We start from the raw sequence: 13,112 nt of genomic DNA, 5'->3' as shown, positions 1-13,112 counted from the left end.
CAGGTCACTGTGCCCAGAGTGAACAGCAAATGTCCAATGGCAGCTCCATCACCCACTTCCTCCTCCTGGCATTCGCAGACACACGGGAGCTGCAGCTCTTGACCTTCTGGCTCTTCCTGGGCATCTACCTGGCTGCCCTCCTGGGAAACGGCCTCATCATCACCGCCATCGCCTGCGACCACCACCTCCACACCCCCATGTATTTCTTTCTCCTCAACCTCTCTGTTCTGGACCTGGGCTCCATCTCCACCACCCTCCCAAAAGCCATGGCCAATTCCCTCTGGGACACCAGGGACATCTCCTATATTGGATGTGCTGCACAGGTTTTTCTGCTTTTCTTCTTGCTTGGAGCAGAGTGTGCCCTTCTCACCATCATGGCCTATGACCGCTACGTTGCCATCTGCCATCCCCTGCACTACGGGACCCTCCTGGGCAGCAGAGCTTGTGTCCGCATGGCAGCAGCTGCCTGGGGCAGTGGGTTTCTCAATGCTGTGCTGCACACGGCCAGTACATTTTCACTGCCCCTCTGCCAGGGCAATGCCCTGGACCAGTTCTTCTGTGAAATCCCCCACATCCTCAGGCTCTCCTGCTCACACTCCTACCTCAGGGAAGTTGGGCTTCTTACATTAAATTGTTTTTTAGCTTTTGGGTGTTTTGTTTTCATTGTGGTGTCCTATGTGCAGATCTTGAGGGCGGTGCTGAGGATCCCCTCAGAGCAGGGACGGCACAAAGCCTTTTCCATGTGCCTCCCTCACCTGGCCGTGCTCTCCCTGTTTCTCAGCACTTGCATGTTTGCCTACCTGAAGCCCCCCTCCATCTCCTCCCGTTCCCTGGATATGGTGGTGGCAGTTCTTTACTCGGTGGTGCCTCCAGTAGTTAACCCCCTCATCTACAGCATGAGGAACAAGGAAATCAAGGACGCATTGTGGAAACTATTTGAATATAATCTACTTCAGATTAATAAGGTTCTCCTTATCCCACAAGGGCTCCCACTGTATCTCAAAAAAAGCCAGCACTAACTTTTCTTCATATGTATCTTTATTTTTCCTTGGGGTTTTTTTTTGAGGGTTTTGATCTTTTCTTTTCTTTTCTTTTCTTTTCTTTTCTTTTCTTTTCTTTTCTTTTCTTTTCTTTTCTTTTCTTTTCTTTTCTTTTCTTTTCTTTTCTTTTCTTATTATTTTGCATTTCTGTGTTCTTTTAGAGTTGTGATATTATTGGTTTTGGCCTCATTCCTCTTGGCACAAAGGCCACATGCACATTTGGATTTGGGCTACCTCTTTAGATAAACTCAATAAAGAAGGCAGCAGAAAATTAGTGGTCTCAGCCCCATCTCTACTGCCTGCAAGTCGGGGCTGCTGCTTCCCTGGAGCCAATGCCAAGGACAGGAGCAGGAGACAGCTTTTATGGTGCTGATCTCTCCTGACATCCACACTGTCCTGTGGTGCCATTGCATTTCTACTCCTCCTAAAGTCTTGTGTTACTTGTGACAGTCCTCTTGTCTCTACAGTGGCATTCCTGTTGCTGCAGGCAGGAGCAGTCCATGTGAACAACTGTGTCAGAGTTGGCCTCCCTGATTGAACCACTGTCACTAAAGGGATTTTTCAAGGCAGGGTTAGAAGTCTGGACGTGTCTTCCAAAGCTGGTGTCAGCAATGCACCCAGGGAGCTGCTCCCTTATAAACACTGTCGCTCTTCTGGGGTTCTTGATGGGTTCAGGAGGACAGGCTCAGAGCCCCAGGGGAATCTGTGAGGGCTCAAGGGCTGGGTGAAGACCTCCCTTCATGGTTGCACATGTCCACTCAGACAGCAACTGGTCTTTGAGTTATCTGACTGGTGCTGCCCTACCAGCAGTGAGGCTTATGACAGATGAGGAATTGGGAGGTGCACGGAGAGCTCAGGGGATCTGCAGGGACAGTGTGTGAGTCTGGGTGGGCTGTGAGCGGCACCTCATAGAATGAGTGACCATCCAAGGTTGAAAATGTCAATCTGTGGAGCCCATGGGCTAAGAAGGAAACTTCAAAGCAATGAGAGGCTGTGAGGACCCAGTAGAAAAAGGGACATGACTGGAGAGCGGTTCAAGACACCCTCTCAGAAAGCCTCAAGGGCTGGATCTAGTGCAGCCCTGCCCTGCCCTTTGTGCCTTTGGAGACACCCTTTGGTCCTGCCCAGCCCTGTCCTCTCTTCTTGAGCCAGGAGGGGAGATGGAATGGGGCTCAGCAGCAGTCATCCCTTTCTGGCTGGCTCTGCTGCCCACCCCGACCAGCATGGCCAGTGCAGGATCACCCCGTGGCCCCAGGGCACCACAGCCCCCTCCCTCTGCCCAGCAGCACCACCAGTTCAGTGCCCTGCAGGGAGCACAGGCTGGGAACCAGGAATGTCCACCTGGGGAAAGGTGCTGTGGGGAGAAGGGGTGTCCAGGGGGAAGAGCAAGGGAGCATTTCTGTGCCTGCAGGGAGGAACTCATGAGAAGGAGAAAGCTCTTTCTGCAGGCACCCACTCGGGGCAGGCTACTCCATCTCTGGAGCAGGACTCTTGTGCCGGCCTGGGGAGAGGGGCTGGCACTGAGGGGGCAGAGGCAGCCTGTGGTGGGCACCTCCTGGGCCCGAGACCAGGGGTCCTGCAGTTTCACGGACCTCCATGTCCTCCTGCCACGTGCAACCTCCAGCCCTGGGGCTGATGGGGAGGCTGAGAGCCCTCTGTGTTCCCAGCAGCTGCTGTGCCCTTCAGAGGGGCTGTGGCTGTGAGGGGAGCAGCCAGAGCTCTGCAGCACCCTGTGGCGGGCACGGCCATGGGGCCAGGCCAGAGGGGGCTGCTTTGCGGGGCTGGGCTCAGGAGAGGGCAGGGGTGTTGGGGAGAGCCCGGGAGGGGCTGGGCTGGCCTTGGAAGTGCCCGGGAGAGGACACACACCACTGGAGTGTGTGATACAGAGCCCAGTCTAATGGCAGGGAGCCGAGACATGGGTGCAGGAGAGAGGAGGCCGGTCTGTGCCCTTGGTGCCATGGGCAGACTGGGAAGGTGCCCAGGGCATTCGTCACCCCCAGCCTCTCCCCTCGGCTCCTTCCAGCACTGGCCACTCGCCCCTGTTCATGGGGGAGGTTTGCTCTGTGGCCATCTCCTGCCTGAGTCCTTGATAGGCCAGCAGAAGGCACATGGCCTGAAGGCCAATTGTGAGGCTGTGTCGTGGTTTGAGCCAGACTGGGCACTGAAACAAAAAACAGACGCTCTCCACCACCTCTGTCTCCGAGGAGGGAGAGAGAGAAAGAGACACTTGGGTTTAAAAACTAAACTAAACTACTTTAGTGAAAATATTAATATAATAATAATTAAAAAGGAAATACTGTTATAGATACACTGTATGTAAAGTGTATTGAGCTCTCTGGATGATGATGACATCACCGTCAGGCACTGGGAAAGGCCCAGACTGGACTCAGTGATGGATGGGAACTGGATTCCGGAACATACGGATCGGGGTCGAAGGCAGATGGACGGAGTCCTCCTCAGACGTCGGCCATTGCAGAAAGAGGGCTGACCCTCTGACCACTCAGCTTTTACACTGAGCATGGGGCAGATGGGGTGGAAGATCCTGTTGGTCAGTTTTGGGTCACCTGTCCTGTCAACTCCTCCCCGCAGGTGGGACCCCTCTTGTGCTCTTCTGCTTTTGACCTTCCAACGTGGCACATAACCAAGTGAGCTGCCCTTGGCTGTTATAGCAACGAGCATAAGGGAGAGCCTCTCTGCACACCATTGAGGTATTGTGACTCTGGAAACAGACACTGTCTGAAGAAGGAGCCGTTAATTTCAGAGAGTGCAGCTAGTTAGAAGCGACTTCACTGGAAAGTATAATTACTGAACAGAAAGATGGTTCTGTTTTACCTCAGACTAGGACAAACTTCAGAGCCTGGGTGGGTGCAGCTACACACACAGAGATGTCTTCAGCCACAGGGACACAGACGCCTGGTGCCCGTGCAGGTGCCGTTGGGAGCTGCCTCTATCAGCAGCTCCCAAGGGGCTCTGGTTTCCTGCAGGTCCCGTGTGACATTGGCCTGTCCCACACCAACACCTCAGCTACGCCGGGGCCTTGGATGTCCATGGTCAGAGATCTGAACTCTGCCAGGAACTGCTTGCAAGTTCTCAAAACACATGAGCACCTTTTCATCAGCCAAGATGACGGTATATTTTTTATAAAATGGCAATTCTTTCCCACTGTGCCAGAATGGGAATTTCCAGGCACTGTATTAATCGCAGGAGAAGAAATCTTGGCCTTCCCCTGGACTTGCCTTGCAGGACTTTGCCCATGATCCTGTGGATTTAATCTCCTGACTCTTTCCACCTGTCCTGACAAAATGACCAGGTCTAAAGGCACCTTCTCAGCAGGCCATCTGGACCTATGCCCTTCCCATTGCTCTCCAGTTTCCCCTTCCCCTTACTGCTCGCTCAGTCTGATCCCTCTCAACGACCCAGGTGCTGCTTTGCGCTTCAGGGACCTAGAAGCCCACCCTTGTCTTTCAGCAGTCTAATGGGCTCTTCAGCCAAATCCTTCAGTGTGTTTATACCTATCATTTCCCATCAGTCTCTCTCCAATACTTCTAGTGACAATGATGACCCTTGCTGGAGGAGTTTCACCAGGTTGAAGAAGCCCACCTGCCTCAGCGTTCCAACACAGGGCACACGCTTTAGGCTCCAGGGCTCAAAACCAGGAAATTCCACCTGAATTGAGAAAACAGGTTTTGGCACCAAGGGTGCAGGACACTGGCCCAGGCTGCCCTGAGAGGCTGTGGAGTGTCCATTCATGGAGATATTCAAAACAGACCTGGGCATGCTATTGAGCAACCTGCTCTGGCCGACTCCCTTTAGGCAGGGGATTGAAGTAGATGATCTCCAAAGACCTCTCTCAATCTACATGATACTGTGAGGACATGAAAGTCCAGCGAAAGGCTTTATGTCTAGGGTAGATGCTTGTGTGGTCCCTTCTGCCTGAGAAGGCAACAGGCCAGCAGCAGCCCAAGGCCTGGCATGTTATTGTGAGGTCACCTCTGCCATAGTCCCACATACCTGAACAGCCGGCATCTGCTTTGGATGCTCATTTTGGGGTCACAGCTATCTCTGCAGGTGGCAGGCCATCCCCAGGCTCAAGGCTGGGTTCAGTGCCCATGACGTCCTTCCTTCATGAGTACCAGACAGCACAGCAGCAGGCCCATGGTTTGGAAGTTAATTCTGAGGTCACTGCTGCCACAATCTCTGACAGGCCAGAAGCAGGCAGATCACCTGGATATGGATTTGGAGGTCAGTGCTGTCTTACTTCCTGAGAGGCCAGCACCAGCCTCATGGGTGAGCTCGGTATTTGGAGGTCCCTTCTGCCTGAGTCCTTGACAGGCCAGCAGCAGGCGAATGTCCTGAACGCCAACTGTGAGGGTGCTGCTGCCGGAAAACCTGAGAGACCATGAGCCAGCTCAGAGGTGTTGGATGTGCTGTGTTTCAGAGCACCTCTTAGGGCAGCACAGGGTTGATGACCTGGCTTGGTACTTGTGAGGTCCCAAGTATGGAACATGCCAGCAGCGAGAGGTTGCTGGTGAGGTCACCACTTGTGAGGTGACTGGCCAGTAGAAGGCCCAAGACTGGGATCTGTGTTTGTGAAGTCATTTCTTTGTGAATATGTTTTCAAGCAAGGATCAGGTTTGTAGCTGTGTTAGGTGCCTGTGAGGTCTCTTCTTCTTGGAAACTTTCCTGGACTCTTCCCTAGGTGGTGGGATGCCTGCAGTAGCGTTCCCAAGGCTTCAGACAGCTTTTGCCTTCTCAGCAGTGAAACGTCTCGGCTTTTCTCTCCCCTGGGTTGGGATTTCTGGACTCACTGGAGAGATGTCCAGCAGAGCCAAGGTGCCTGTTCCCCTAACCTCTGTCCTGGATGGGGGTCATGATGGGAGGTGTGGCACCCAGCATGCTGTGTGGTCCCCATCACTGCCTGGTGGGCTTGTATCCCCCATCCTCTGGAAGCCATTGTATTTTCTGCAGCAGCAGGAGCCCTTTCCCATTGCCCCTTAGATGGTTCTGTCAGGCTCCAACCCCTGGACAAGATCTATACTGGGACACAGGGGCTCCTTTCTCTTTAGTCCCCACCCATGAATACCACAACCTGGAAGTCAGATGAACACGCAAGTGTGCATAAGTGCGGGAGCAGTGTGACCACCGCATTGGCAAAGATGTTTCAATGGTGCACCCAAACCCTTGGCTCAGGATCTGCCTTCCCAGGGCCTGGGGCTCAGGGCTCGGCCTTTGTGCTTCAGAAAGCCAAGGCAGGGTTTTCTCATCCTCGCAGCTGCCCCCACAGGGCCTTTGCCTACCCACAACCATGGCCTCCAGTTGTCTGTTCGAATGAGTCCCTGGGGAGGCTTTGTCAGTAACCGCCCTCAGTGGGGCTCAGTCATACTTCAAGGTACTTTTTCTCTGCTGACTGTTACTTCTTCAGGAGAGGTTTGTGCAATCTCCTCTCAGTACCTGAGGTTCAAGAGCTCAGCAGCAAAAATGCCATGGGGCTTGTTACAGTGAAGAAAGCCCTGAAAAAACATGTCTCTTCCTGCAATTTTCTTGTACTGTTGTACAGTTAATTGGACAGTTTCCTAGTGTACTTATGGAGACAGATTTCAAAGAGCTTCTAAGAAAAAAGACTGTTTATTGTCAAAATAGAGGAGAGGCTAGAGCTGCACTCTCTGATGGATGTTGATGCAGGGTCTCTCCTGAGCAGTTCTGGACTGGTCAGAGAAGCTGTCCCTTGAGGTTTGACCCAGCATGGACAATCTTGCTCCGCACCTCCCCAACCCCACCATGTCTCTCCTCAGCCACCTGGGACGTGCCTCCTTTTTCCTCACATCACACTTCTCCACCACAGTCTGCAGCTGGAGGTTACAGCTCCTTTGCACCAGCGCCCACTGCTTTCCTTAGAGACCTGGAGGCACAAAGGAAAAGAGGGACTTGTCCTTCTTTTTAATAAACCAAATAACAGTTATAAGATTCACCTCACAAAACACACTCAAAAACTTTATCCCAAGTACAAGCTGACCCCAATGAGGTTCACCTTCCACAATGCATAACCATACAAAAAATGATTTAGACAGATGGAAATTAAAAAATCAACAAAACTCAAGAGGTTCCTGAAGACTGATAGCCACAGATTTTGGAAAGACCCACAAGCTTTTAACTGCCTGAAGCTCAAAGCCACAACTGGATTGTTGAGAGGTGTCTGAATGATGAAAGAAGAAGGGGAAGAGGCATCCAGAGAGCAATCACAAGTGCTTCTGTGCAGATGCACTGCTGGAAAGGTGCCTTCAGACATGGTCAGTTTAGTCAGGAGAGGTGGAAATACGTGAAAGATGAGGGAGATCAAATTCAGAGCCTGAGAGAGGGAGTCCTGACAATGCAAATTGAGGGGAAGGTCCGTAGGTCTCCTCTTGCTATCAATGCACATCCTGAAAACTCCTCAATTCGATCTCATGGGAAAACATTGGCACTTTATTAAAAGTATTCACCTGTTTCAGCTGATGAGGTTATGCTCTTACACGATGGTTGGGATCTGGGCTTGGTCATCCTGCTTGACGAAGCACATTGAGGGCTTTAACAATGATCTTCACATTTCATTTTCCTCCAACTTCCCGCTTCACCAGCCCCCAGGGATGGTAAACTTGTCTGCTCATTCCCTCCATGGTCTCTTCAGTGAGGGACATCAGCAGGGCCTGCCAACACCCTCAGAAACCTGCAGGTTTTCTTCTCCAGAAGCTTGGTCAGCCTTTCAGGAGCTGCAGTTCAGGAACTCGGCACCAGAGGGCTCATTCCCACATAAAACACCCGAAGGAACCAAGTCAGGGCCTAATTTTCCTTTAGTCTTCAGGTCTGATGTGGCTATTTAAAGAGATTTTGGGAGTGTAGTCAAAGTGAAAAGATGTCAAAGCAGAGAGACAAGGGGAATAAAAGGTTTGATTTTAACTAGCCCATTTTGCATTAATGCCAATGCATTTGGCTTAGAGGAATGACTTCAAGTAGAGTCTGCACCATCCAGAGCCATATGGATGGACTGGCACAGCCCCCGCACCATCCCTTGCAAAAGAGAACCCCCCTCTCCTAGGCTGAGGCATGCATTCAAGATGCAAACCTCTGCAGTGCCCACTTGTCACAGGCCTCCTGGCACAGGGTGACTCCTTCCCCATGACCCTCCAAGCCTGCATCAGCTCATTTGGCTTTTGCTCCCCAGCACTGCAACACTCCAGCCCATGGCAGCTTTGGCTTTGACACCCTCCCCCCATGCTGGGCCAAAAGTTCTCAATTCCTCCTTGGCAGCTGCCCCTGCTTCCACCTCCTGCCTGCTGCCTTTTGGCCCTGGCGCTCTCTCACTTTACACCAGTAGCCTCCTCAGAGGCATGTTTCTCTTCATGGCTATTCAGAGAGATCCTTCCTGCCCTTGGAAGAGGTTGTCCTGTAAGGCCTATGAGATTCCCTGAGCTCCTTCACCCTTCAGAGCTGCTTCCCAGGGCACCGCTTGTATCAGTCTCCCAAGCATGTCAAAGTTTTCTTCTCAGGATTCTGCCCATCTGTGCTCCACTGCTGGCCTTCCTCTCTCCTCTTTGGCACCTGAGACCCCACTATTTCCTGGCCACGACAGCCAGGGCTCACACTGATGATCACACCCTGTTCAGCTCTTCCATGTTGGCCAGTACCGAGTCTAGGTGAGCATCACCCTTCCTGGCCCACCTGGCAGCTGATCCCAAGATCCTCCAGACTGTTGGTGCCCTGTTGCTTTGCCTGGCCAGTGAATGCCAGGATACTTACGGTTCTTCATGGGAACCTGCTCATGAACCTGGAGACTTCTCTGGGTAGATGTCAGAAGAGTTTGAAAGGTCCCTTATGGAGGCTGAGTGCCTTTCTTACTGGGATCATCATAGACCAGCACCTCCTGGTGAAAAAAACACCCCTGGATGCAAACTCTCTGGTCCTACGCACTGGTAAGTGTGTAGTTGGCTCATGTAAACCCTGGCTTGTTCCCCATCCACTGCTGGTTGTTGTCCTCCGGAATCCTGCCTCAAAGCACAAAGGCCTGGGAGACCTTGCTGGTGGTAACCAAAGAAAAGAGGGCATCAAGTATCTCAGATCTATCTACACCTACTCCTACTAAATTCAGCAGTGGTGCTACATTATCCCTTTTGCTTCTTTAACTGTTCCTGAAGTAGCAAAAGCTCATCTTGGTGCCCTGGAATTCCTTTTGCGTTTCAATTGATTTTTGATATGGACCATTGCTGGGCCTGGACAATGCTCTCCTTTAGGACAAGATGTATCCAGGCTCACTATTCAAGTTATTGGTCTTTTCATTGACTGCATCACCAAGGGAGGGAGTGAAGATGCCTGTGTGGTGTGCTTCATGTCCATGCAATGCGTGCCACTATGGGATAGAGAAGGGTCAGACCTTGCCTCTGAATAGACCTGGTGACTGATGCCTCTGACTGACGGCATCAGACAACAGAACAGACACCAAATAGCACTCTCTGCAATGCTGTCTGGGGCATCTGTGATGCATCCACCCTGAATGGGAACTGCTTTCTTGTAGGTCCCGTGTGGTCCATGCCAGCCTTAGCATCTCATGTAGCTCTCTGGGCCTAGGTTTGAACATGACATTGAGTAGCTGTCCTGAATTCTGTCAGGCAATGTGGGGCTGAACAGGGGAAAAATGCCATTATTGTCACTGGAGATCTCTATGATTAGAGAGAGAACACAGAAAAAAATATAGGAGTTCTCTATCATAGGTTCTGTGATTCTATGGTTCAGTGAAAGGGCGGTCGATTGGAAGCTTGCTGAACACCTGGGGTCAGAAGGTTGTGACCAGAGATACGCAATCCAGCTAGAGGTCATTTACTACGTCTGTGCATGGGGAGTCGACACTGCGACCAACACTCATTAATAACTTGGTTAATGGCCTGGATGGTGGGGCAGAATTCACCCTCAGCAGGTTGCAGATGACATGAAACTGAGAGGAGTTGCTGCTACACAAGATGGTTGTGCTGCCCTGGCAGCAATAACACCATTCAGCAGTACATGTTGTAGAATCATAGAACCATAGAATAGATGAGGTTGGAAGGGACCTTTAAGGTCATCAAGTCCGACCATTAACCTACCCTGACAAAAACCACTTCTAAACCACGTCCCTAAGTACCACATCTACCCTTTTTATAAACACCTCCAGGGATGGTGAATCCACCACCTCCCTAGGCAGCCTATTCCAATGTTTAATAACCCGTTCAGTGCAAAAGTGTTTCCTAATATCCAATCTAAACGCTGCCCAGGGAGGTTGTGGAGTCCCCTTCTCTGGAGATTTTCAAGACCCGCCTGGATGCAGTTCTGAGTAATGCGCTCTGGGCAATCCTGCTTTAGCAGGGGAGTTGGACTAGATGATCTCTAGAGGTCCCTTCCAACTCTGAAAATTCCGTGATTCCGTGATTCCGTAAACCTCCCCTGACATAACTTGAACCCATTTCCTCTCCTCCTATCACTTGTCACCAGGGAGAAGAGGTCAGCCCCCACCTCTCTACAACCTCCTTTCAGGTAGTTGTAGAGGGTGATAAGGTCTCCCCTCAGCCTCCTCTTCTCCAGGCTAAACAACTCCAGTTCCCTCAGTCGTTCCTCATAAGATTTGTTTTCCAGACCCCTCACCAGCTTCGTAGCCCTTCTCTGGACACGCTGCAACACTTCAATGTCCTTGTAGTGAGGGGCCCAAAACTACAAACACTATGTGTGTCACGTTTGCCAACCTCCAGTCAGCTGGAACCTCCCCGGTTAGCCAGGACTGCTCATAAATGATGCAAAATGGGCTGGTGAGCACTTCCACCAGCTCCCTCAGTACCCTTGGGTGGATCCCATCTGGCCCCATAGATTTGGTACCTCCAGGTGCTGAAGTAGGTCCCTCACGATTTCCCCTTGGATTACAGGAGCTTCATTCTGCTCCCCATCCCTGTCTTCCATCTCAAGGGTCTGGGCACTCAGAGAACAACTGGTTCTACTGCTGAAGACTGAGGCAAAGATGGCATTAAATACCTCAGCCTTTTCCTCATCCTTGGTCACTATGTTACTGGTCCCATCTACCAGAGGACAGAGATTATCCTCAATCTTCTTTTTATTGCTAATACATTTATAGAAACTTTTTTTGTTGCCCTTGACAACAGAAGCCAGGTTTAGTTCTAGCTGGGCTTTGGCCCTTCTAATTTTCTCCCTACACAGCCTCACTATCTCTTTGTAGTCCTCATGAGTGGCCTGCCCTTCCAAAGGCCGTAAATCCTCTTTTTCTCCCTAGGTTGCAACCCTAGCTCCCCGTTCAGCCAGGCCGGTCTTTTTCCCTGACGGCTTGTCTTTCGGCACAGGGGGATAGCCTGCTCCTGCACCTTTAAGACTTCCTTCTTGCAAAACATCCAGGCTGCCTGGGCTCCTTCGCCCTGGAGGACTGCCTCCCAGGGGACTTTGTCAACCAGGCTCCTGAAAAGCCCCAAGTCTGCCCTCCGGAAGTCCAGGGTAGCAGTTCTGCTGACAATTACGATAGATGGGACTCCTCGTTTTGAACTACAGAAATTCACAGGACCTCTTAAAGGAATAGTTCATCGCTTTAGAGAATTATATTTTTATGTGTGTGTATATATACATTAGAAGACAAATATAACAGTAATTTGAGTGAGACTGCACTTTTAGAGGACTCTAGTGTCTGAATTTGTGACTATATTTACTTTATAGCCAGCTGTGGTGTGTGGGTTTCAAGGTCTCAGTATTTTCGAGCTCGCCTGGTGCAGGGACGAGGAGGAAACCTCAGCACTTGACCCAAGCTGCCACCAGGATTATTTCATACCATGAGCGTCGTCACATTCAACATAGATTAGAAAGTTTGCTGCAAAGTTCGTTCTCTCCCTTGATGGCTGCCATCCTGAGAACTTCTTGCCCCGGTGCCAGATCCCTGAGACCTTCCGCTCCTCCCGAAGCCACAGAGCTCGTAGTGTCCCACATTTACTGTCCACTACTGGGAGTGCACAGCTTCCAACTGATAGAATTGGCTGAGTGTAGCCCTTGTATATTTTGTATTGGTATCTGGATCCATATTGGTTCTTTAGTGCTAATTATGTAAATTATCCAATCTTTGTCTACTAAACCTGTTTATATTTCAATCCCTGGCTTTCCTTGTTTTTTCCCCGATTCCCCTTCCTGGGTGGGCAGGGGTCATCGGGTGACAGAGTGAGTGTCTAAACGACAATAAATTGTGAGGAGTTTCTCAAACCATAACACAGGCAAAGCTTTACTTTGAGCCTCTGGACTTGGTTTCTTCTTCCCCGTTGCTTGGGGAAGCCGGGAGGTGGTGTGCGGTTTTCCCACTTTCGGCCTCGCTCACCCTCACACCCCACCACCCCCAGGAAGAGCCCCGAGCCACCAGTGAGGGGCAGGACCTGCCTTCCCAGGGCCTGGGGGTCAGGGTTTGGCCTTTCTGCTGCATCAACCAAACGGAGGGGTTCCTCAGCATTATAGCCACCTGCACAGTGCCTTTGCCTACCTGCAACCACAGCCTCCAGTTATCTCCTCTAACGAGCCTATGGGGAGGCTTTGGCAGTAACGACCCTCAGTGGGGCCAAATCAAGGCCTCAAGGTACTTTGCTTCTGACTTGGACTTCTGGAGCACTTTGTTCAGTCTCCTCTCAGTGTATGAGGTTGATGGACTCAGGGCCAAATACACCACGGGGCTCATTAAAATACAGAAAGTCCTAATGAGCTATTTCTCTTGATGTAATTTTCTTCAAGACTTTAATATTTCTACAGATAATTGGAGTCATTTCATAGTTCAATTTAAAAGGAAGATTTTAAAGAGAACCTAATATAAAATATATATTTTTACTTATTTCAAAGGTTCTTTTTATTAACTTTTCAGTTAGAGAAGAGGTGATAGAAGCAGTCGCAGTGGATATTGATGCAGAGTGTCCCCTCAGGAGGTCTGGACAGCCAGGAAAAGCAGTCCCTTGAGGTTTGACACTATGGACAGCCTTGCTCCTCACCTCCCCTTCCTCACCATCCCTGTCATTGGCCAACTGGGATTTGCATCACTTTCCCTTA

At 50.8% G+C, this 13,112-nt stretch overlaps 1 protein-coding gene across 1 annotated transcript; it reads left to right on the top strand.

The window, feature by feature from the left end:
• Nucleotides 1-29: 29 nt before the first annotated feature.
• On the top strand, nucleotides 30-1,019 carry LOC309684196 (olfactory receptor 14I1-like; the record flags this gene model as incomplete). The annotated part of the gene is made up of 2 exons (XM_082500139.1): nucleotides 30-323; nucleotides 684-1,019. 2 exons carry the CDS (start codon nucleotides 30-32, stop codon nucleotides 1,017-1,019), a joined length of 630 nt encoding a protein of 209 aa, XP_082356265.1.
• Between the last annotated feature and the right edge of the window lie 12,093 nt (nucleotides 1,020-13,112).

The sequence above is a fragment of the Vanellus vanellus genome (genome assembly GCF_965231255.1).
Source record: "Vanellus vanellus genome assembly, contig: HAP1_SCAFFOLD_45, whole genome shotgun sequence".
Lineage (NCBI taxonomy): Eukaryota > Metazoa > Chordata > Aves > Charadriiformes > Charadriidae > Vanellus > Vanellus vanellus.
The sequence above is the reverse complement of the archived record's forward strand: the minus strand, read 5'-3'. Positions and strand labels throughout refer to the sequence as shown.